This window comes from Oenanthe melanoleuca, chromosome 2, assembly GCF_029582105.1.
Source record: "Oenanthe melanoleuca isolate GR-GAL-2019-014 chromosome 2, OMel1.0, whole genome shotgun sequence".
Classification (NCBI taxonomy): Eukaryota; Metazoa; Chordata; class Aves; order Passeriformes; family Muscicapidae; genus Oenanthe; species Oenanthe melanoleuca.
The window spans coordinates 24,541,411-24,568,043 of record NC_079335.1 but is presented as its reverse complement, the minus strand read 5'-3'; the positions used below and the strand labels follow the sequence as shown (position 1 = coordinate 24,568,043).

The 26,633-nt window shown below is 38.6% G+C and overlaps 1 protein-coding gene across 6 annotated transcripts in view; it reads right to left on the bottom strand.

Moving 5' to 3' along the window:
• The window catches only part of RUNX1T1 (RUNX1 partner transcriptional co-repressor 1), a 114,412-nt gene that overhangs the window by 44,048 nt on the left and 43,731 nt on the right, over positions 1 to 26,633 (bottom strand). For 5 of the 6 annotated variants that reach the window (XM_056483853.1, XM_056483851.1, XM_056483856.1 and 2 more), the window contains 3 exons: positions 6,346 to 6,483; positions 2,371 to 2,612; positions 671 to 760 (listed from right to left, as the gene is read on the bottom strand). In XM_056483853.1, coding sequence (XP_056339828.1) covers positions 671 to 760; positions 2,371 to 2,612; positions 6,346 to 6,483 — 470 coding nt within the window. Of the gene's footprint in view, positions 1 to 670; positions 761 to 2,370; positions 2,613 to 6,345; positions 6,484 to 22,936; positions 23,022 to 26,633 lie in introns of those variants that run through there. The other variant, XM_056483855.1, reaches the window with a different exon arrangement.

The following is a 26,633-nucleotide window of genomic DNA, read 5'->3' as shown; positions in this document are numbered from 1 at the left end:
GGCAGTTACTGGCAGGTGAGGGGCAGAATAACTTCCTGACTTCAAAGAAGATTTTGCTACCCTGCTTTCTATTTTGCACATCACATGTGTATTTTCTTAATTAGCTCTTGGATAAGATTTTTATCTTTAATTTCTGATAAAAGGTGAACAACCATAAATCAGTGGACACAGTCATCAGTATTCTTAAGACACCTTGTTTACACTAGTGGCTCGAATCAGAAGAAATGTCTTTTCCTTGGATAGCAGTGTCACAATCTCACAGTGTACTAGTGATTAGCAGCACTTTAGAAACAGGCTAGTAACTGGAACTGACATCCCCTTACTCTGAATCATGCAGTTTGCAAAACTCCAGCTTGTTACAAGCACGTGATTTTATTATATTTACAATAATATAGTCTCAAGACTTTCTTTGTAAAAGCTTTTATACGTACAAATGAAAAATATAAAACAAACAACAGTGATTACAGAATTAGAGAACCAACAGTTTCTGTGAGCAGCCAGAAATGATCCTGAACAGTCAGACGCAGCTACATGCACTAACCTATGGAAAGTAGCCCTTACACGTTATTCATTTCTCAGACTCTCTTAAGAAGAAAAACTGTAACATGCATCTGTGACCTAGCAACAAAATGGTTTGAAATACTTTCCAGATCACTGAACTGTGCAATACCTTTAGAAATGGGATGACAAAAGGTCGCAGTGGGAAGTTAGTAGCTTCTTGCAGTTTGGAATGAAATTCTTCAATTGTCAAAGTAGAATTCTGTTGAGAAAAAAAATGTTCTGTCTTGGTGACAAAATAATGAAAACACTTAGCAAGAGAAACAGAAACTGAAGAACTCTGAAATTGCTTAACAACTTGATATTGGTGAGAGAATTAAGAAAAGCATGCTGCATATTAAATGATTACCTTATTAAAATACACAAGGCACAAGTATCTCAGACATTCAGCGCCTGTTGCTTAGAGTACAGTTTAAGCTCTTAAGTGCAAAGCATGCAAAGGCTTTTACATTTCAAACATCACTTAAAGCTGCTTTTTTAATTTTATTTTTTTTTAATTTCACATTTTTTCTACTGTTTTCATTTGAAAGAGGACCATTTGCTATGTTCCAGACTGTGTAGGAAAGTCATTACTTTAGAGATGAAGTCATAATCATGAATTTCACATGCTGGCAGAGTTGACCAAAAGAAGAGTGTGGATTTTCCCACGGAAAAAGTCCTAATTTGCTCCTAAGACCTCAAAGTTAGAAATCAGCTGTAACTAAAAGTGGGAAAGCTTTCAGTTTTTTTCTGAAAATCAGTGGAATGTGGATGTTCCCAAAGCCACCTTCAACTTCTTTACTAGCTCCCCCTTCCAAAGAGAACCATGTGACAAGCAAAACCCCATTAAACACATATTTTGAATGTGGAAACAAATGGAGAGCAAGAGTTACTAATGTTATATGCCTACTTTCAACTTCCCTTTGACACAGAACCAAGTGACTGGGTATCCACTGCTGTCAGGTAGGGGTTGGTGAAGATGCAAGAAAAGATTGTAAAGTCACCCCTCAACCTTAGTGCTAAACAGTGCTGTCAGTCTCTGCACCAAATGAAATCAATGGCAACTGCAGCTGCTCAGAGCAGATGTAAATTAGAGCATCACAATAGCATCTTCCCCAGTACATTCAATTACTGCTGAAGGAAATACATGGGAGACAAAAATGTCTGGCAGAGAGAGGACTTCACTGGGAGGAAAAAGAATCCTGGGCCAGATTTCACAGTTTGCATGTAAAATGGCAGCCCAAGTTGACAGATATAGGTAAGAAAGAGCTAAAATTTTCATTTAGCCATACCATCATATAGAAATAACCTTATCAATAAAGAGACTTAAGTAGCAGCAGTGCCTCATTGTGTTCATAATTGTTCTGGTTCAGTGATACTGAGGAAGGGTTTTGCACTGCAAAACTGCAGTCCAAACATACTCAGCTCTCCCTTTTAACTATTGGCACTATATATGTAGGGCTCTCTCCTTTCCCCATCCAACTCAACTAGGCAAGTCAAACCATATTTTACCACATTACAGGATTCAAGGTGTGTCTGCATTAGGGGTACTGCCAATATAGAATGAAAACCATCTCACATCATTACACCATAATGATACACTGGCAAAAACAGTCAAAGCTATACTTAGTAGGGAATAGCTGCCACTTGTGGGAAGCTAGTCAGGCTACTCATGTTAGCTCTGTCAGCAAGAGCTGAAGCTTCACTCTTGATGATCAGTATCCCTGCAGTAACTCACTTTAGGGATGAATGCAGTGCATGTGACCCACTCATTTATAAAATAAACACATCAAGCAAGGAGGAGGGAAAAGAGCAGAAAAAATACTTGCTTACCACAAGTCCTAGCACAAGGGTACGCACTCTCTCCCCAATCTCTGGTGAAATGTCATTGCCAAACTGCTGTAAGGTTGTAAGAAATCTCTTCAGTTTGCTGAGCTGCCTAGCTCCACAAGCTGGCGGTAACTGCTGGTTAGCCAGAGAAGAGGAAGAGGAAGAGGATGGCCCATTGCTAAAGCCATTAGGAGGAGATGGAGCTCCATTTAACGCTGTTGGTGAATGGCTAGTGCCATTGGTTACTGAAAGAAAAAGAGACAGAGGATAAAATAAAGATTGGGGTTGGGGAACAGATAGAAAGAAAAAGGAGACAGAGGGGAAAATCCATCAGCTTATGTTTTCTGCACTTGACCTCAGAATTAATTAAGTTGCACAATCAAAGATAATTAGCCTTTAGACAGAGCGACAGTCTGCAGTTTATATCTATTTCCCAGTAGCTGGTGCTGAATGTTGTTGCAAGGATTGGAAATAACAGCAGCTGCCTCTCACACAGCCCCTTCAAAATGCTCCTGGACCTGAAAAGCATCATTTGAATACCAGCCTTTTGTCAGTGGATTTTAAAAAGAGAGAGAAGGAAATGGAGACAGAAAAACCATGAGTGCATGTATGACTGAAGACCCAAAAAAAAAAAAAAAAATTGCTCTTTGGGGTAAAAAAAAAACGTGCAGACATATTTCATGAAGCCTCAGTTTATCTCTGAATATTTTTAGTTGTGTTTTGTACACACAACTGACAGCTGTGTTTATAAAACAGGACTTTCACGTTTTAACCTTACACCACCCAATGAGAAGGTTATTTTTTCCAATACAGATTTCCTAGCTGCTAACATATGGAGCACACAAAATTGTCTGTGCAGGTACAAATGCTGCCAATGCTCCCTGTGTCCTAAAGCCTTGCAGCAAGGGCATGAAGCTAGACATCAGAAGACTTCTCAGAGACCATGAGCCAATCTCTCTCCTTTCACGTGCCAGCACCTTATCTCTAAAAAGGATAAGAAAGCATTTCCCTCCTGTTGCGAGGGTGCTGTGAGAATAACTATGTGAAGTACTAAGCATTCAAAATTTATGGCAATGAGATGCATGCAGACTTACTGAAGACAATAGAGAGTTTTTGGCAGCAATTTCAGTTTGATTGTTATCCACACTTTAGAAGAGAGCGGAGAATCAAACTGAGGACATCCACTTCCATTCAGATTAGCTGGAACAGCAACACTCAAAACACATGCTGTTGAGATTGAGTCTGATTTGCTGAAATGACAGCAAACAGCAAGACAAAGGATGGCTCCCTAGAAATACAATTGTACCAGTGCACTGGCAGGTATGGGCACAGAGCATGTGACTGCACCCAGCAGCAGCTGCACTCAATGGGTCACTGCCCTGCGTAATTTTTTCGTTGGGAATCACTCAAAAGCCATCCCAAAAAAACCATCAAAAATCAGGAACTTGTCTACAATCAAAAATACACAGGAGTATTAGTTTAACTTGTTTCCTATTTAAAAGCACAATCAGGGCAAGCTAGCAACTTTAAACACTTTCACTGTTTCTCAATGACCAGCCTCTCTGAAGCCAAATCCTGTTCTCATCCCATTTTCTTCATCAATTGTCCTTATCTTTAACCAGGAAGTCCTTTTTCAGGGTGGACAACTACTACTAGATATAAACCACTACTCTATTACCATATTTAAATCACTGCCACAAACCTCTGAAGGAGTTTTTGTTGCCCTAGTCACTGCCTTCCAGAGGCACTACAGGAAAAGCTACATGAATTGTTATCTAGTCTCTACTTGTGTTTTATCCTAGTTTTTCGTTGCCTATTCTGGCTGCTTGGGCTAGTGAGAACAAGGATTGGAAAAAGCAGAAATAGAAAGAAGCTGGCCTCAGCAAGTTCAGCTCCCTGTGAGGCTCCAGGCCATGCTCTGAGTGCTGCAGTGGGGTGAGGTATCTGAATAAACAAAGTCGTTGTGATTGCAAGGAATTCACATAGCCAAAAGTCATCCTACCAGGAACCTAAATGAGGGCTGGGGAGAATTGCAACATATCCTGCTGATCTACCCTGACCCCAACCAACAACTCTGTCACCTGTAAGAGGCTGCTCTAGGCAGAGGGTGCTGGGGCTATGATCAAGAAAGCAGAGAAGTGTGAAGTTCATTACCTAGGCTAGATACAGGGAGAAGAAAGGCTGGTAAAGATTCCTCCCACAACAAAAGAAATACAGAAATAGTCCTATGATTTCAGTGCTTTCCTTATAATATCTGAATTTGCCAATTGGCAAAGTTGTGCATAATTTCTAAAACAAAACCATGTTGCTAATCCAAAAGAATTTAGCATTTAAAATTTCAAACTACAATACGTCAAGAATTTTTAATCATCTAAACCAAAGAAAACAAAGATATTCTAGATCACAAAATAAGTCATATCTTTCTGGCCTGCAGGCATTCCTGCTGTAGCAACTATAAATGTAACAGACACTCTGACAAAAGTGACTGTTTATTGCACAAACTGGAACAGTTAAGGCCAAACTCCAAAATCTGACATGGTAAAATCAGGGGGTTTTTTTGACTTTTAGTCTTCAAATATGGAGCCTCAATAATAAAGCTGTGGTTCAACACACCTTCCAAAGTGCTGAACTCAATCAAATAAACAAACATCCAGAAGCCTTGTGAGGACTGTAAGTGTGATTAAACATTGTCGTATTCCTTTTATGACTGCCAAAGATCATCTTGAACTTTTGGCAGGGCATCACACGGGAAAGCTTAATCTGCAAGAACCTGATCCTGCAAAAACCTCGAAACAATTTAACTTCAGACTGAAGCAGCTCCAGTGTGAAGCTCCATCCAGGATGATTCAGGTGCTGGAGTTAAGCAAAACAGACAAATCTTTGCAGGATCAGGGTCACTGGGTTAAAAGTGAGTTTATGTGAATAGCTGGCACAAACCCTCCTCAATGTTTAAGTTCAACATAAATTGTCAGGACAGGGTTCCCTGGGATAAGTAGTACAAAGGCCTCCAGCTGGCCTTCTGCATAGAGGTGCATTTTAAATCAGGCATTTAACAGAGAGAAAAGGACTAAAACAGACATAGGCAAGACAAATAGAAGATGCAGTCTTCATTCTGTTTAGGCATATGTATTCTACTGTTCTAAAAATGTTTTATTTAAAACGTGAAATGTAAACACATTCTCATGTTTATACTATTACAAGGCAGTATAAAAGAGACCAAAAAATTTGCAGCTAAATCTTAGTATGAGAAATGTGGATCATTTCATGGCTGTGAAAAGAATAGTCCAGACATTGTGCCAGATTCAAATCTCAGTTCCGCTGATATGAATGCAGCATACATCAAGGATAGTAGAGTTTGTTACATGTTTACATCAATAAGCTGAGATAGAGATGCAGCCCTAAGTGATTTAGAGAAATGGTAACAGACTAGAAACCTCTAGATAAAAATTATGAAGGGACTTTAATTTTGATTTTATATCATTATTAATTAGACATTATATAGCACTGAAATCAGAATTCTTCACTGAAACATAAGCAGGAGGAAGATTAGTATTTTTTCATTATGAATTATCTTCACTTTAAAAACAAAAAAAGCAAACAAACAAGTTCCCTGAAGTTTCTATACAAAAGGGAATGAGATCATTTAAACAACATAATGACATGTAAGAGCAGAAGGTTTTCTGTCCTTCTCACAAGAGGGCTAACCTCAGCATTAAGCACATAGGAAGCCAGTGCTCACTGCTCTTTGACACTGTGACCAAGTGGTCAATGAAATAACAGCACAACTCTGAGCTGAACATCTTAATACCTTAGAGATGCATTAATCTGTTGTGAACTTTGTTTTGCTTAATTACTTTAACCTAATACCATTAAATATTGCTCCTGCCACTTCATGCAGATTTCCCTTCACCTATTTTGGTTTCTGACATACAGAATAGAAAGAAGATGGAAGAAAAGGAAGAAAATAAGACTAATTACACGTTGTGGGCGTAAATGAACTGGTTCTTGGAGCTCCTTGGGTAGTGGGAGGAGGTGGCATGGTTGGAGGCGTCAGCCTGGATTGTGTCTTCACATCCACAGGTGAGTCTGGCATTGTGGAATGCTTCTCAGTGCGATCTGCAACACACACCACAGGAACACACCGGTTTATTTCCCCGAGCACACCCCTTCTGACAGCAACTTAAAAGCTAATGCAAGAAGTGAGCCATTTCAGCATCTGCTGTGAAAGATTACACCTGATTATCTACTCCAGTGTGCTCTTCACAAATTGCATCATCTAAACCTTACTTAAGAAGGTGCAACACAGATGGTAAGACCTCATCTGCTGCATTATCTTTTGTTTTTATTTCTAGCATGTGCAGATGCTACCTCCCAAGCACTCCTGGAGCTGCAATAATGCCACCTCCTTTCAAGGCTCTCATGTTAGCCAGGAGGAAAAAATAGATGAAGGGACAGGAAGATAATAAATCCCCTTATGACATCTCTTCCAGAACTAAAACCTGAAGCTCTTTAGTACAGGTGAGATATTGGGTGGAAAAATCAGTTGAAGACAGCTCTCTTCATGTCTCTTTGTATCACCTGCTGCCTTCTCCATTGCTTCCTTTTGCAATCTTATGTTAAACTTCTGCTAAATACACACACCTCCTGGATCACTTTACCACAGTGCCCTTGGTTATTCTCATATTCATCAGAAAAATAAACACAATATGTCAAAATTGTATGTCAATCATCTCATATACATACAATTATTTTCAAATAAGCATGTACGTTTGCACCTTCACATATAAAGAACAACTTTAAATGCTCAAAACCTGCAAGATAAGCAAGAACATACCTCCCCAAGAAAACAAAACAAACATAAGGCAAAACCAGAAAGAAAACTTAACACTTCTCTTGCAACTGAAGATCTAAATATACAACACACATGATATAAATGCTACAGAAGTGCTCTCATCTTTCTCAATGACACCACCTTAAGTTTTGTTTTTTTAAAACTATCCAAGCCCATATGTTTCATTTATTAAGAACAAGCAAAACACAGCAAAATTTACCAGCTGAAGGCAAAATTAAGGCTTTCTCCCTCATGCCAGGAGTTTAGCAAGCCATCTTGAAAAAAGATGAGTATGATGATGTTTACATTTTAATGGGAATAAGTCAAATTCTTCAGTCCTTCTTTGGGGAGTCAGGGCTATTTATTGATACACAGCCCAACAGAAGTCTTCCTGACCACAAAGCTATTCTGTAAAGCAAGTAAGTGTCACTGCTAATGGGCAAGCCTGTAAGTCTGAGGTTTTAATTCAAGGCAGGTCACATTCCATAAATTCTGTCACTTCAATTTGTGACACAATTCCTTGTTCTTACTAGCAACATACAGACTTCAATGAAATAATCATATCTGAAATTTACTCTGAAAGACAATAACAGAAATTCAATGCAATGCACACATTTAACAAAGAATGGGTATGTTTAAAAGAGCCTCACAACACTTTATTATCAGAAAACTTAAATACGAGAAAGTTATTTAAAAAAAAAAAAAAGACAGGGAAGGGGGAGGAAGGGAAAAAAAAATCAAACCAGCCCCCATACCCACCAAAAAATTAACAACACATAACAGATACCAATCTTTCTCTGTCTGAAATGAAAGAAACTGAGGAAGTAAGTAGTAAGTCCCAGAGGTGCAGCGTGTCAGGTACTGCAATTACAAAAGCCATCTTCAACCTCTGTTGAAATGCCTACAGGCAATGTTTCAGCTCTCAGGGAAAGGGAGTAATTTCATATAGAATTTAGAGACAAGTTTGGGGAAGACAAACAGTGAAACACCCCCAGAAAAGGATGACAGGAATAGAGATAATTTTATAGGAGCTGCAGTGTTGATCTAAGGTTAGTAAAACTCAGCTGTGGAGGGAAGAATAACCACAATGATTACCTTAAGTATTAAGGTTGTTACACAGGTAAGTGAGGTATGATTTGCACATCAAGCAACAGTAAATTATTACATGCTGGAAAACAAAAACAGGTTTCTAAACAAATTCTATATGTATTTCCCTTCCGTATCACTCTACTAAAACAGTTAAATCTCTATCTTCAATAAGCCATTAATTTCTTATCAAGAACTATGAAAACTCATCTTGAAATGTTAATTGCTTCTTTAATAGCCGAATTCATCTTGCACTCACCTCAACCAACCTCAGCAACAAGGGAATAAATAGCTTTCAGCTCATGTTGCAACAGAGGGAAAGAGGCACAGCAGTGAGCCCAAGCCCTCCTAAATAAAGGCAAATATTTCTCCCATGCCAAGAAAGGAGAGAGAAAGGGAGGCTTGCCAGAGCTGGTGGGGAGATAACAGTGGGAACTGCTGGTCCATCTGGTTTTCATTCTGCTAACACTCACATTGAACTGTTAAGGAAGGCAGTCCAGGTACACAGATTTGAAGCATGTGGGAGCGCAGACACAGGCACAGAGGAGATGGAGGTGGGTGGAAGAAGGAGTGAGAGAAATCGAGCTCCTCTAACAGACTGCTGCTCGCTGCAAGCAGGCACAGCCTGTATCCTCCAATTCAGCTGGTGATAACTAAAAGCGATCCTGAGCTGTAACCAACCGCACTGCTCCTGCTCCCTCCCTCCCTTCCCTGCATTTCAAATCCCAGGTTTGATCACAAACGCGCTCAGATCAGAGGGGAGAGACTTTCCCAAAAAGCTGGCAATGTTTTGCTACTTCAATTGAACACGGTAGTGGGAAATAATATGTTGGTTTTGCCCTCAAGTTTCAGGTTGCCACTCTATCATGATCCAAAAGGTTTTTACTACTTCCAACAGTTTGCCACCCAGTCTGCAGCCTGCTGAACTTATCCACAGACCCCTGTATTTCTCATCTAAATCTAATAACATTAGGTTTGATATTCCCAATTACCTTTCTTTGGATCTCTTAGGGGTAAACACAAGTATGCTTTACTTATCACTCCCCTTTTCATTACCTCTCTCTCTCTCCCTTGCAAAGCCCTAAACCATACTCTCCTACTGTATGATTGCAGGCAGGCAGATTTCTCTCTGTCTGTAAGTTCCCTAGTCCTGCCTTCTTTAAGGAGGTATTAAGGCTTCTTTCAAGCACACTCCAAAACATTTCTTACAGAGTACAGGACTATTTTGAGATTCTGCACGGGGGTGGGGAAAAAGGGCTTTTGAAGAAGTACAATGCAAAATGCAAAGCTCTTCCACATGCTTGGAAGACACCAACACACCACACAGGAGAACAGCCTTTACAACTCTCCATTCCACCCTCTTAAATAAAACCCCTGTGGGAGCCATTCTGCTCTTACTGCTACTGTTTACCTGTTCCTTATCTTTTCATAAAGCTTCCTGAACTCTGAGGGAGTGATGGGGCTGGGACAACCTGTCTACACCAGCCACCACTGTCCCATCACTCAGAGCCCCAGAGAACCTCAGCAGCTCTAAGATCACTCAGGGGATGAAGTGGTGATGGAGAGCCACAAATCAGAGCTACCAATGATAAAAGTGTTAACAGTTCTCGTGATCTGAACTCCTAAAGCTAACTCCTAACACTTAGCCTATAATCCTAGCTTCTACAAATCATTATTTACTTTTTAATTAACAAAAACAATAAACCTAGAAACCAACACTTCTTACTGCAATGGTTGAAAAACAGCCTGATGATATGAAAGCTAAAGACAAAATGGTATTTCAGTCATATTCACAAGCAAATTTCATTCAAGATATGATATTTCATGAGACTTTTAATGTATGAACATTTTATAAAAACTCTTAGTGGGTATTCTGCTATTTGTACATTCAGAGGTAATGAGGGTTTGGAAGGGGAAGGAAAAATCCCTCAAGTGGAAAAACTCTAATTTTAAGATATCAAAACCTATCTGTGTAAGATTTCACATACATTTGCTCCAGTTTTACAATACATTACATATACATTGATTTTTGCCTGACATTCAGAAGAACTTCCACCATGCCTTAAAATTACTCAATTTCTTGAATTCAAAAACATGTTTATGTTCTTGAGTCAAACCAAACTTCCCACTTGCAAAGCTAGTTCCAGCTATCTTTTTCTTCAGATGGACCCTGACATTTCAAACAATAATCCTGAATTAGGAGGGACACACCAGAAAGTTTCATACAGGCAGCATCCCACAGCATCCCACAGCATCCCACAGCATCCCACAGCATCCCACAGCATCCCACATTTAAAAGCATAGCCTGTATATACAGAGGGAATAAATTCTTTCAGGTGCAACAATTTCTTCCACTGAATCCCTTTAAACAATGACAGCCTCTGCTCCTTAGCCCAGTTCAGATCAAATGGGACTGAAACCAGAGGTCCTCCAAACTGGAAGGAAAAGGAGACATCTGCAACTCATTCTGTAGTGTTTGCTGCAATCAGTTCAGGATGGAGAAAGATGGTGAAATAATGGTCTAGTCCTAATCCATACACACAACCCTCTGGAGCAGTGAGAGACTTAGAATAAATTCAGAAAACATGTTTCAAGTATGCAGAGATCTATTGCATTTGCTTTGGATTATATTTTTTATTTAAAAACAAACCCAAGCAAAACATTTTGAAATACACATTCTTGAATCTACTTTACAGCATAGAGTGAAGAACTGTGATTTAACCACAGAAGTATTTTGCTTCATTTAAAATTAGAGAATGTTGTAAAACCAACTTTAAATTATGGTATTTCTTCTGTGGATTTCTTGGTTCATGGACTATACTGTTCTTGTCATTCATTCAGTTTTTGTGGAAGAGGTTATTTTTATCACTGTATTTAGCTGCTAGGTGAACACTGATATTTAGTGTAAGCACAGTCAGCTTCTGAACCAAACAAGGAGGAGACAAAGCATGCAGGAGCTGGGGCAAAGAGAGATGTGCCTGCATTCAAACTGATTTACTTTGCTTCCTGTACCCCTACAAGACTGAGTCCATTTTTAAAACAAGGCGGTCTTTCATACATGGCAACATTTCAGCTCACATGGCACACGTCCAAGTCTAACGCATCAAGGAAAGCTGATGTATGGAACAAAATATGGAATATATAAATACTTTACTGATACCATTTCAATAGCCAATTCAATGTCAAGCATTTCTAGGAGTGGTGTGTTTTCAATTTCCTTTTTTAAATGAAAAAAAATTGTGGTATAATACGCTGTGGCATTTATTTTACTTTTAGTTAGTGCAAACAGTTCCAGATGTACACTCAGGCATGAAAGATTCTTAAAAGATGCTTTATATTGATTGTACAGTACTTTCTACTTTGGTGCCAACATTTAAAAAATAAAAATAAAACTTGCTAAATTAAAAGAGTCCATTGTCTTGTTTCCTTTAAATTCACAAAAAAAGCAAGCCCCTCATATGACATAAGGAATTAGAACCTGCCTCCACCACCCAAGTTACAGGAATCAAGATCTGAATCTGAAGGATTTAATACTGATGGTTTCTTAAACGCATTGGACTAATTTTTATTATTTTGAGAGGGGGTGACAGGGAATTTGCAAGCAGGTAACCACAGACTGTGAGTCACAGTGGTGGTGAACCTGAAGTCAGACAACCACAAGTCCAATCTAGGAGGACAAATTCCATAGTTCTTCCATCCATAATGCTATCATGTTGCAGCCAGTACGAATTTCTCCTTCAGATGTGGCCAAGCCACACAACACCATTAGTAATGGGCAGTGTTTGTGGAGACCCACAACTCCTGACCCTCAAACCTTGTGCTACATCAAGCAGAACAATATTACAAAGTTGTCTTGGTTGAAAATAACTCATTTGAGAATGCATGGTGTAAGCCTAACATATCTGGTAAATCCCACCCACTCCAAGCACTGAACCCCTGGGGAAACCTGCAAGTCATACAATGCAGCCATAAAACATGGCATGTTGATAGCACCACTGCAGACCCTCTCCTGGCCAAGCATGCCTGGGATTTGTCTGAGACTGGTACAGTCTTCATTCCATTCACCCTTATGACTTCTTCTTGATAAACAAATAAGGACCTAAGCCAAATGGATGGGGGTTTTTGTGCTATACACAATGATCTCAAACAGGCATAATACAGACAGCAACTTTCTCTCAGCACCAGATGCAGTCACATTATTGCCTAGAAAGAAAACATCACTGGGTTTCCAGTTCCCCAGTACAGAACTTTTACTTCCGGATAATTTGCAGGAATGCAGTATCAGAGTTCAGCTCAGACTCTGTCTTTTGTCACAGAACATTACCTCTGCAAGATTTATTCACCAGGAATCAGAATCTGTGTGAAGTGACTGATGGATTTGAACAGCAAAGTTTTCAGATGACATAACATTTCAATGCTTCTTTAGCATGCTGGGTATGAAGCTCACATCTTGAAGATGACCCTTTTGCAAGAGCAAGATCACAATTTTGCTGCAGTCTTATCTTCATTCTCCTCTGCTCAGATAGCTGAACAATTCATATCACCAGCTATTCTTCAGAATAAATGAAAGCACACTCAATTTACCCATTTATGCTCATTTAATATGCAATAGCTAGAAGAAATTCTGTATCCTGGGTATTCACTGAAGTTATCTGAGGCCAAGTTATAAGAGTCTTCTTCAGCTGTGCTAAAATAAGCTTGAGCATAATACAATCTCCTCTGTCTCCCAAAAGCTGAAAGGGATTTTTGTGCTACTGTCTCCCAGTTTTGGTAGAGCTTGTGGATGATATAAAGCAGGTAAACAGCAAAAAGTCCTTATGTCATGTTCTTTGTCCACAATGGTACAATCATGACAATGAACCACAAACGCAGAAGCATTCTATTTGATTTCAGTTCTCTATGGTGACAGGTTCTGACTGGCAAAAAAACTTGCTCCCATACTCCTGGCTTAGCAGCTGAAGGCCAGATAATTACATATAATAAAAAATAAGCAATGCATTAGTTCAACCTCAGAATTAAGACAAAAAGGTCATCGCTTGCTTTGCCAGGACAGATTATTTTTTCCTGAAAGAAATAAACTTGTCTTACCATATAATTTCCTTTTTAAGGGGTGGGGGGGAATAGAAAAATAAACTTTTTCCTCTCTTGTAACAATCTGACATGTTTTGACAGTTTCAAAACTATCACAAATTCACTTTCAGTTATTTAATAAAAACGGGCTCATGTCAGAATTGCACTTTTCTTTAAGTGTCTCTTTTCTCCTTCACCTTTCTGGCTTTGCAAATTTTACCATGTATAATTGCCTGAATGCAGGAATGCAGGGAAGAAGAACACATTCTAAATCTAGATCTGCTATCACCATACCAGTTTATGAAATACTTAGCAAGAACAGACCAGCAAAATAAGGGCCAAACTGTGGCAGCTGCCCTGAGTTTCCATAAGCCCCCAGAAAACAAAGCCTACAAGTTCCTTTGTCATGGATGAATACACAACAGTTAGCCTATAATGAAGCTGAACACAATATGGATTTCTTCTAAATATCCCATCAAACATCATGAAAATTCCTCTATATATGAACTAATGCAGTTAATAAGCAACAGTCCCATAATCAGTACTGCAATACTATTTTCCCGTTTACATTGTTTCCTAGATCTTTTCTTTTTGTTGACAAAAAGAACTAAGACCTGTGTGTTTTCAGTGGTTCTCCCGTGTTTCACATCATGGGAAGTATTACTGCCATACCAGACCCAGCACTGAACACTGAGGCTCAAGTGAAGTGACAAAGTGGCACTCTCTGCCTCTGGCAAGAAGAACTGAACAACAGCCAGAGAAACCAGTGGCCAAACTCACACCGCACTCTCTAGCAAGATACAGAGGTGACCACCTCTCTACATTAGCAATCAATCCCTTTACTTGCATAGAGGAAATATTCAGCATGCTTTCAGATGTACTTTCCCAAAGGGTCCCTGACCACTAGCTTGTTTCCTTTCTGCACCATCATCCCTGGAAGTCCTACCCTGTCAGGATTACACACTATTTGACAAACTACAGAAGAAGGCAGACTGATATCTAAAAAACACAAATGCCATCAGAATCTAATTGGCATTGTTTGCATGCTCTTACATACTCCACACACAGCATAGATACTTCCCACCAGAAGTAAGATTTTTTTTCTCTCACACAACATCAATTGAAATTTCATAACTTGGTCTCCAGAAGTATATTTATGCTTTTAATCCAAAGTTTGTCTAATCCTAAATTAACAGTAAATAAAAGAATCATAGAAAGACTTGGGTTGGAAGGGGACCTTCAATATCATCCTCTTTCAGCCCCCCTTGCATTGACAGGGACACCTTTCACTAAACCAGGTTGCTCAGAGCCTCATCCAACCCAGCCTTGAACACTTCCAGGGATGAGGCAACCAGGGACTCTCTGGGCAACCCGTTCCACTGCCTCATCATCCTCATAGCAAAGAATTTTTCCTAATAAGCAGTCTAAACATACTCTCAGTTTGAAACCACAGCTTGTTTCACAATGCTAAAAACCTGAAGCAAAATGATTATAAACTTCTTTATTTTTAATGCACTTATACAAAGTGTAAAGGATAGCTCTATTCATTTTAGAAAAGTCCTAAGAGAATACTGATATCATATTTCATTAGATTTAGCTGGAACTGAAGTCTCCAATATAGACTACACAAAGTAATCGAAAGCAATTTATTTAAACTCAGGAAAGTTTAGGAAATAAATTCCTCTGCCAAAAAAGAAAAAAAATTACTGCAACTGTACTTTTAAGAGGCATTGCTTATATTTATAATATAAATTAAGAGGCATTACTTATATATATTTATAACAAGCCAGAAGTCATTTAGGCTCAAGAAGAATCAAATATGGGTGTAGGAGGTGATATTTTCCATGGTTATATATCTGAAAAGATGACACAGGGACGACCAAGAAGGTAATGGATATACTTATGGCTTTGCTCGATTTTAAAATGTGGAATTTGTCATGGACAAGTCAAGATACTGCAAGGTGTAGAGTGGTGGTGGCCAGCCTGGGACAGGCTGCTCCTCACCTTGGGATCAAGGTCCCAAATCCCTGCTCTACCAGACTGCACCATTTTACCCATCCAAAAACCCAGCTCCTCCAAGTGATACTTCAAACAGTGAAAAGTCTGTTCCATTAGACCAATGTGCAGGTCTGGGGAGTAAGACCCTACCCATAGCACTGAAAGCAAAGACAGCCAAACTCCCTCTCTACAGAGTACCAGAACGGTCTGAGGAGGTCTGCTTGTTCCTGCCATCCAACACAGACAGCTAAATTAGCAGACTAAATGTCCCATAAAAGAGTTAGAGTCTCTAATTTTTTAATCTCTATGGCTGCTAAATCAGGCATAAGTGTTCCCATATAGACCGAGGTTCTTTGCCTCATGAGAACCAGAGCACTCAGACTGCTCTCACAGTGTGGCTGTTGTACACAGCAATCAGTGGTCCTCACTGACCAGGCATAATAACTCCTTGGCTTCTATTCAGCCACTCAAGACAAGTGGTTTGAAAATATACCACCAACAAAAATATATAATGAAGCATATTTCCCCCAAAAGCCTTGCTCAGGTGCTGGCACTGTTAGTTACTTACTGCCACTACCAGCAAGACAAAAGTGAAACTATAAGCTTTCCTCCATTTCAGTATTATACACTTACAATCTTCAATAGCGCAATTTATTACATCCATCACTATTTCTGCGTTCATAGAATCATTTCATACCATCAGATGATGCCATTAAAGATACCTTTTATTTACCTGGCTCACTGTCTAGACAGAATGTGAGAAAATACTCATTATTAGTTATAAGTCAGCTCCTCCTCAGTGCCACATGTCACACCAAATGTATTTTATTTGGGCACTGAACCACACCTGAATAAAGCAGTGGAGAGGTGAGAAGGGGGAAAGAGAGCCTCAAAAATTTCACAAGAAATGAAGACCCAGATATCTTCTTAGATGAGGCAATACTACTTATTGACAAATAAGCTCCCAAGCAAAGCAAATATTACCATTAGCAAATCCAAAACTATGTTTTGAATCATCTGGCTTAACACATCACATGCACTCTTAAAAGTGAATGTGAAATAGTATAAGCATATAAAGGAAGAAAGAAATTAAGGAATTTGTGTATGTCGTTTAAGACTAACAAGTAAAACCAGATTAAACCTCTTTTTGAAGCCAGTAAATTCACACAAATTCATATTGGCACAGAAATTTCCAGTGATCTCACCCAGAAACAGAGATGCTGGGTTAGCCTTGCAGGCAGACTCCAGCTCTAGAAACACTCAGGAATATGTGTTTAACTACAGACACTGAAAACAGCTGTAGGTAAACTAATGAGACCACTCACAGGGTTTACAATTACACGCAATGCCTCTAGACCTTAAAGCATCACAGCAGTCTTAGTCTTGCACAATAAAGCTTAAAACTTCCTTCTTTTGAAGCATCTTCTCTATGTTTTGAATTTTAAATAGCAAACCCCAGCTGAAGCCTGAATTGAAAGAAAAGTCAGCAATTATTAGAGAATCCACAGAAAATATACACAAATTTTAAAAACAATTTCAGGTATCACAGCATTTCTGTGATTGATGGCATATTTCCTTTCAAGCCCAGCAGATTCAAATTAAATGTTTAGGGTTTTTTTGTTTTGTTTTTTTTTTTTTATCTCAACAAATACATTAAAAAGGTTTTTATATTTATAGACCAGCATTTTCATCAAGCCACCTAAACCATTACTCCAACATGGCAGTATTGATCTTTGTGCATCAGTGTGGCTTCTACAGCTTTCTTCTCTATGCACAGATATGTGTCCGTGTGTGTATGTGCACACACAATTCTACACATACGTGACCAAGTTTTACTTACTTGGTTTTGTGTATAAAAGTACTTAGTTATTTTTTTTTTAAACATTTAAATTTAGAGAACTGTGAGAGGGAAAGAGCCTTCAATTACACTGAAGGCAGTGTTAAATGGAGGGGAAACTTCAGGGCAAGAAGTCAGACACGAAAGAGAAACCACTCAATGATACGAATGCAAGCGAGATATTGACAAAGTAAGGAAGTCTGATGCATTTGAACTCTGAATGCTCAATGTGGATGCACTTAACCCCTTCTGATACTGTTATATTCTCTTGCTATGGAAACACCCTAGATTTGGCTTTGGCCCTACTTGGGCATATACATTTTGTGTCCCTGAGAGGTGGATTAAGCAAAAGAGAGGCCATTTTTATGAGTAAAAGCAGACTATTCCCAGCAGGATGTAAACCCTGCGGCGAGGCAGAGCGGGAGCACCGGGAAGAGCCCGCCGGGAAGGGCCACGGGCGAGTGAGACCACTAGAGGGAGCCGGCATTGTGCCGCGGCTCCGGGAAAAACCCTGCCCGCACCGAACACTCTAAGTCAATGGCAAGCTGCTCAGAAAGCCAAAGGGACACGCTTTAAGAACAGTTCTTCCCAATATCTTCAGCTATGCTATATAAAGGAGAGCCTACGATACTCTGTGTGTGTGTACACATCAGCATGTACTATTCTCTGCCCACGGTACCAACAGAATACTAAGTAACTGTCCTGAAAATCCAGCTATAATAATTTCTTTCCCAAAAGAACAAATAGGCAGCCCTGGCTGCAACAAAAGACCTTTTTCAGTGCCTCCTATTGTTGTCTCTCACCCAAGCAAAAACAAGTTAAATGTTCCCCCCTTGCCCCCAACCACACCTCCCCTCCCACCTTTCCCTGGTTTCATGATAGGTGTCTATGTGAAATATTCCAAAAGTGTAATTGCACAAGCAACACAATAGGCAGTGTCATGCCTACAACTCACACTATATCTAGTCATGAAACCTGGATTGTCCACACACAACTACGGCAATGTGGGGATGGCATGAACTTGAACATACCCCAACAAAATTTAACACCATTTCTTTTTTGCACCAAAACACAGAGAACCAAACAAAACCTGATTTTTCCCTCACACCTATAATCAGTCAAAGAGATCAAATGGAAAGCATGGAAGAAATAAAGGCTCACACAAATCTTCATAAACATCCTTTTGGCACCACGTATGTGCTAAGAAAGCTAAATCCCAGGGGCAGATACAATTCAAAAGCAGAGGGAGATAGTGACTGCACTGGCATCTCCTGTGAAAACATATTTCTTGATGGTCTTCTTGAAACAGAAGATGTAAAGGACATCAGTACTTGTCTGGTAAGCTCTAAACTGCTTGGATATGAAGAAATTAAGAACTGCTGAACTGCAACAACTATCCATGGCAAACTCTGAGATTATGAAAGGAAAATTAAAAAATGGGGAAATAGATGTACCTGGATGAAATACTAAACAGTTAACAAGAATAACTGTCCCCAAATGAGTTCCTAGCCATTATCTTTTCCATAATTATTGCAAGTAGCTTCAGTAACTGTGCATACAAATGACCCATTAGGAAGTTAACAGGTCATTTCCAAAGGTGATTATGAGCCCTGACTTACAGAGCTACTTGGGCTTTCACACAATTCTGTTCAGTGCCAACAATCTGCACAAAATTAAGATTAAATGTGTCTCCAAAACACCAAGTGGAAATAAACTTTCAGAAACTAAAAGAAGGTATGAGGGGGTGAATACTGATGAATCAAATGCAGTCATCTTCATAAATGAAATGTTACAAAATTTGCTTTTGTCTGTGCTCTGGTGTCAGGAGAATGGAAAGGAGGCCGCAATCATACATTAGAGGTCTTACGATGCCCCATGCTGCAATAAATAATGATGAGTGTAACAGTGAAAAGTCTAAGGCTAGGCAGGAGAGATAAAAATCATAGCAGGCTATCAGAGTGGACATCTGCTACAGAACACAGTATGGAGAGCAGAAGCATGTCAGTAGCTAAAGATGAACCCAAATAAACTCCTTAAAACAACAACAGGATGCTCTTCACCTCAATGGTCTTTCTCGGCCCTGCTTCTTAATGGGTAGCTGTGCTATTTCAACAAATGAACAAGCAATAGGTTTAGTTTAGAAAATATTAGAAAACTATTCAGAAGCACCATTTAAGGAGAGTAATAAAGGAGTACAGACGTGCAGCTTCCTCAGTTGCTGAGGTTGTTAAAGAAACAGCAGGAGACACAAAAACAGATCCTGGCACTCCCACTGTGAATGGCTTGGGCAGGTTGTAAAGAAATTAACTGAGCAAAACCAGAATAGATTCACTTAAAATGTGCAGGGAAAAAAGGCAGAGGAAGCATCCCAAGCTATATTAACCATAAGAAACAAAAGACATTATCAGTTTTCATTCCTATCAAATATATAAGAAAACAAAACTATAAAAAACTTTGATCTTAACTGAAACTGAACAAAGATATTGACAACTAACACATATATTCACCTAGCTCATGTTTAAATCTGTCTCAACAACTGAGAAAGAAATGGGCAAAGAGGGTACCAAACTTGGACAAAAAACCCCCTTGATTCTGGAATCATATATGTGATTTTTTTACAGGAAGGAGTGAAATAGAAAATGGGACTCTGATACTGCTTGTTCTTCTCTCTCTTCAAGCACAAAAAGAGGGAAGAAGTAAAACAAACACATTGAAATACTATTACATTGTTCAGCCAGGCCTGGGATTGCGGGAATCTCTCAACAGACCTTTCCTTTTCTCCAGAAATCCCAAACCCTTCCAGAACGGGTACAAGAAGTTGTACGGCCCCATTGGTTCTGCAGGGAATCAGCAGCCTTCTGTCTATTGCTCCCCTCTAATATTTAAAACAATCTATCTTTGTCTTTTGTTTTTTTTAAAACCATCTCAAATGTAGGCTTTAAACACATGCTCTACATCATGTTATGTCATACTGGAACAAACAGCTCCTCGAAAGGCTGAACTTCTATTTGTGATTATTTATCTAAAAGCTGTGTTTTCTTTTAAACTGTATATATTTTGTTGGACTGCATCTCCTGACAGCTAAATTCCCAAGCTTTCAACCTGCCATCTCAAAGAAGCAGATTTGAAAGAGTCCAAGTAGAGTTTACTGTCAGTCTGTATTGAGAGTAAAATTATAAATCTCTGTACCAAAAGCCAGCTGCTTCATTCTTAACTCTGATCCCCCCCCCTTTTCTTTTGCGTTCTAGCTAGCATACAGCTGCAATAAATGTGGCTCTTCTCACAAGCCATGCAGATGTTAACAGTTCTGTAGGACATCAAGAAACATTTCAAGAATCTTGTAAGTGCTGGCTAAACTTGCTTGAATAACCCACACTATCTCCTCCACATTCCTATTCAGTAACATTAGTCTTCCTGAATATATTAAGGAAAAAAAATTACCATTTAAGCTAAGGCTTTAATGTCTAAGTCTAAATGCATTATCAATAAACAAGGAATGTTCTTAAGCCATCAGACAACAGATATTCAGATAATAAAGCAAAGGGAATCAATTTATTCTTTGCACGATGAGCAATGCATTTTTTGTTTCTTATCTATGCAAGAGTAGTAAAATGAATGTCTGAAAAGATATATTTATAAAAATCATGGCTGTATGTATTTGAAAGAAGGAATCAGAACTAGAGCAAGATCTTTTCTTTTCTAGTAATCAAATGGATTAATACTAAATTAGAGCAAAGGAGTTCAAAGTGCTACCTAGTACATTTTTATTAAAGTTGTATTAGCATGACAGTCATATGCATTAAAGATTAAGCTAAAGCCTCAAACCACAGTCAGCAGCAGCAAGAGTCCAGCTGTGCAGGTAGAAGACTAGATACGAAATGCATTAATTAAGTGGGTTTATACTAGAGATGCTGTTTTAATATTCTTCCCTGTTCAAGCAGTGTGCTGGGATAGCTAATTTTCTTCTTAGCAGCTAATGTAGAGCTGTGTTTTGGATTTGTGCTGTAAACAGTGTTGATAACACAGGAAAGTTTTAGCTACAGCTGAGTGTGGCTCACACAGAGTCAGAGCCTTTCTGCTTCTCACCCCTCCCAGGAGCGAGCAGGCTGGGGGTGCGCAAGGAGTTGGGAGGGGGAACACAGCTGGGACAGCTGACCCCAACTGACCCAAGGGACATCCCACACCATGTGATGTCATGCTTAGCAATAAAACTGGGAGGAAGGTTGGCTAGGAGGCTGCTGCTTGGGGGCTGGCTGGGTATCAGTCAGCAATTGTATCAAATGACTTTCTCGGGTTTTATTTCTCTGTCATAGCTATTTTACCTTTTATTACATTTATCACTATAATTATTGCTATTATTATTACAATTACTATTAATATTTCATTTCAATTATTAAACTGTTCTTATCTCAACCCATAAAAGTGACTATTCTCACTTTTACCCTTTCAATTCTCTTCCCTTGTCCTGCTGGTGGAGAGTAAGCAAGCAGCTGTGTGGGACTTGGTTGCCAGTTGGGGTTAAACTACAACAAGCAGCAAGTTTAGTCTCCTTTTTGGGGTAGGAATTTCAAAACATATGAAGCAGTTTAAAAGCTCAGTCATCAACAAAGCCAATAAGACTTACACTCATGTATCACTCCAGACACTTGAAAATCCCACATCAAATACCCTACCCTGTGTATAAACTTCACACTTTGAAAACCCACTGGAAGGAGGGCTGCAGAGCGATTCACAGCACTGAGCCATAAAGAGATCACAATCTTTGACAAGTACAGAAACAAAATGTGCAGTCAAGAGTGTCTATGGTGGAGTTTTGAGATTGTCTCCAGTCAAGTGTCAATCTCAGCAGAGTTTCAAAGAGGACATAGTAGGGAGAAATAAAACGAACATATCAGTGCATTTCCTGCAAGCAATCGATAAAAAGACCTCACTCCTACAAAGGCTTACATACCTGCTCAACTTCAGATATTTATCCTATTATGTAGCACACTTGAAGTGAAAATCAAGTCTTTGAAGACACGGGGCACAAATAATTTACCATGAAATGTGGAATTAGGGGTATTGTTTGTTCTTTGATTTAGTAATACAGGAAATCTGAATATAAAGCAGAATTGCAATGTGCTATTTTCTAAATGCTTCATGACACTGCTTTTAGAGTAATTTCATCAAAATGCCATAAAAAGACATTTAAGCATTTTGAAATACGCAAAAAGACAATAGACTACAACCTTAAAAAGAAGTCAATGTAATATTAACAGAAGCTCTGTAATTAGCTAGTCCAAAAACCTCAAGCCGTCTCAGGCTTCCCCAAACAAAACAAATTGGAAGGAGAAAGCAGGAAGAAAAGAACTAAAAGAAAAGGAGAAAAATAAAGAGAGGAAAGAAAAGCCACATGAGCCAGAGTCCCTCACTGCTGTTATTTCTCCACAAGCGGAAATGCTCCGTTCAGTCATGGCTTAGGAGGCATAAACATCATTGAAATTCAAAAGCAGCTCTGAGAAAGAGGACGTCTCAATTGGTATGCAAGTGGTGTTTTCTCGCCCTGAATACATTATGAACTTGCAGCATGCTAATATGCCATGCTATCATAAGCACCAGATGGAACAGTAGGCAGTGTATGTCCCATCAAACCTCAGGAAGATGTATTAATGTTCCTGCTCTTTTTTTTTCTTCCCCTCCCCTCCCCCTTCCCTACTACAACCCCTCAGCTGTGTCCCCAGACTGGCACATTTCGTAGCATCAGTCACCTGCTCCCGAAGCACAGTTCTCCAGGGTTGCCTCATCTTCACCAGGTGGTGCCAAGCATCTTTTCAATCTTTTTTATTGCAGAAGGTAAAGGCCACAAGACGTGTCAGGCTGTGCTTACTGAAGGGTACCGAGTACAAAAGATAACATCATGAGATAAATGATAGATGAGAAAGACTTTGGGTTTAAAGCTAGCACAATAGTTTTAAATTATGTATAAACGGTACAGCACAAATTTTCCCCTCAGTACTAGTGGCAAGTGAAGAACTGGGGAACAGCAGCAAAGGGAAAGGTTTTCCAAGTAATCAAATAAAACAGAGGAAACTGGATTAAAGATCTTTGAACTTAATTCCTTTTTTCACGACACTGGAAACCTTTTCACAGAAGATGTACACAGTTCAGCATCCATTTATAGGGTGGGAACAGGCTTTAATTTTAAATCAGAGTAAGAAAATGCCACACAGGCAAATTAGCTTACAGGATTTTGATTTTTTAAAATATATATTATTCTAATGACATTCCTTAGTTTTTGTGACTAACAAATTGCTTGAAGCTGTAGGTATGATTCAAAAGACATGGAGAATTTTAATACTGCTTCACATAATTTATTAATTCAATTTCAAGCAGGTTTTATATTACTAAAGAGAAATGTGATCTAGTATTCTGTATGAAATTATGTACATAAGCATACAAAATGAAAGCACATATTTTCTGGTATACCTGAACTTTTCTTATCTATTCATAGAAAGAAAGAAACTTCCTATTGAAATATATGGTTTGCAAGAAAATTATTTTCTTTCTCTTTTCCTGTTACTGTGCTCTTCATAACGCAAAATAAGATCCTCAGGACTGCAAATTAAGAGCCTGTGAATGTAAGAAAGACCAGAGATGGCTGAAGAAGAAAAGCAAATCAGCTTTACGCATTTGACATTTGAATGTTCAAGTATTTTTGAACAGGTTTGTTTTTCAGAGAGAAATCGCATCAGTAAACATTTTGCCATTTTCTGATATTTTAGAAACCACCTGCTGATTTACAAACAGTTCTCACTATGCATGAAAATTTATTATTTTCCTAAAAACATTAGCCTTCTCATAAATACAGTCTAATTCTACAAGATGCAATACAAGAGTATTCACAACTCACACAAACTTTTCTGGGGGTTAACATTGCTCAAAACCTTGTAAGAGATACAGAAGTTATCTCTTGCATATGTTAGAAGCTTTTCCCCAGCTATTTATTAAAGGTCTGGTTGACAGGGATTTCTGGCCACATATCCAATCCTAACTAACAAAAAATTACCTTTTTCTTTCAAACAAAGCATATTATGACTGTTATTCAGAAATAACAGGCATTATTCTAGCATCTATTCAGTCCAGAAAGGCTTTAATGCAAAGATGTCTTAAGGACTGAGTCAGAAAAAAGACCAATTTTTTTCTCTTTCTTTTCCTACTGAATATTGGGGGACTTGTTTTGTTTCTCAATATATAGCCTTTAAGGATAATTTGCAAAACTATGATTTGCAATGTGCAAATAAGTCTATTTAAGTCCATAATCTTGTGTTATAAAGTAATTTCTGACACCTTAACAGCACTCAATTTAATTACAACACACTGAAACAGCAGAGCCGACTCCCAGAGGAACCAGTTTGGATCAGAAGATGATGATATATGCTAGCTGCTGATCAGCTTTCAGCATCAGATCCACCATCAGCTGTTTTCAAGAACAATATCAGAACATCTGCATCATCATAGTATTTTATGGTGAAAAGCCCTCCAAAAGCTAGCAATTGCATGCAACAATGTGCACATACCCACACCTGTAAGCAGACATATTTAAAACCCAGCAGCATTACTGTAATGACTAAAGGAGACCAAAAAAACAAAAAACCCCAACAAAAAAACAAAAACAAAAAACAAACAAACAAAAAAAAACAAAAACAAAACAAAAAAAACCCACAAACAAACAAAACCCCAAAACAAAGGAAAGAAATCTCAAAGAAACACTTTTGATTCTGATTCAGTAAGCATCAATTTCTGCACCAGAATCCCCATTGGGTAATCCATCAAGGCATCTATTCTCTATCTAGTGTGGCAAGACAGCTAAAACACTTACAGCCAACAAAAAGAAAAACACTTGTGACAAAACTATTAAGCATTCCTGGTGATTAAGCAATAGGCACTCATTATTTCAAGACTGTCTTGAACCAATGTCCCAGATTAAACCATGCAATCATATCTGCTGCTGTCAGGATGAAATCAAGGCATCATGATTTTCTGTATTCCTTCAAGAAAACACAAGTTACTCAGCAGCATCCACAAAGCTCTTTCTAAGAGAATACAGAAGCTATCTAAGGAAAGAGGATAGAATTTATTTTGTGGCTCTACAGAGAGATGCAGGTTGATATCTTAAATTTGGTAGTATTTTTGCCTTTGGAGTTTTTACAGACACAAAAGTAGTTTGTAGTAAAACCTTAAAGGAGCAAAATGAAACAATTCTGTTTCTGCTGGTGTCTGAAGATTAAATACTATTAGTTGCCTTGCTCAAAATGAAAGGAATTGGAAATTAGTACTCTACCAATTGACATGTCACAGGAAGAAAACTATCTAGTTAGCTGGCAAGCAACCATGCAAATCAAACCGAAAATGTGGTTCTGTCTATGTAGAGAAGTCAGAAAAGGGCAAAGAAAGGCTGCAACACTGGAATTCCAGGCAGAGAACTTGCTATACATGCTCTGCAGATTGCTTTCACACCAATCTCTCAATCAAAGTTTCATGCACAGAGTCTTCTCTTGTGCAGCAGACTCAATAAAGCCAAATGTTTGCCTTTACAACCAGAGAGTAATGTAAAGAGAGATGCAAGTAAATTAACAAAACAAGATAATATTTCAATAATTCAACAAGATAATACATTCTTCAAAATGCTTTAAAAATTTAACATGAGAAACACAGATAATATTCTCAAAGAAGCCACCATGTCACTTCTCCATTTTCAAGCAGACAAGTGCTCACATTGGCTAATAGGAATTCAGAAAAGAAAGGTATACACTCCTTACTGCACAGACCGACCTCCTTTAAAAACTGCAAAGGACTTTGCTTTTATTTCTGAAGATGCACTGCAGTCAAATGCTGAGCTCAGTGTAAAATAATCAATATTAATTTCAATGAAATCATTTACATTACTTTTCAGATCTAATACGGATGAGATTGACAAAAGCTCTCTCGAAAAGATCCTAAAGTTAGGAGATCCTACAGTGCCATGGAAGGATGAATTCAACCAATGTGGACCACTTGAATTCTAGAAACTTAGTTGTCCTCCTCCTGTCAGTGGAAAAATGAAAACTGAAAACATCAATTCCAGGAGGCAGTACTCTGTTGCAAACCAGTTTCCAAGAGGAAAACTGATGACTTTCAAAGCTATTAAATTACAATACCATCTGACCTTGCTGGATATCTAATTACAACCATTTTTTACAAATATAACCACCGTTGCTCTAATGAGCATCTTTCCGTTTTCTTTACTGTGTTACAAGGTGCCTGTGTTTCACTCAGGATTTCGCTTCCAAAACTGACAGAAATCCTAATACTTTCCAAAAAATTACACTATTGCATATGCCTATTTTTAAAAGACCATTTTTGAACACTGCAGTGTTTATAGCCTAAAATGTCCAAAATAGTGTATCTAGTATGGTTCCAGGCAAA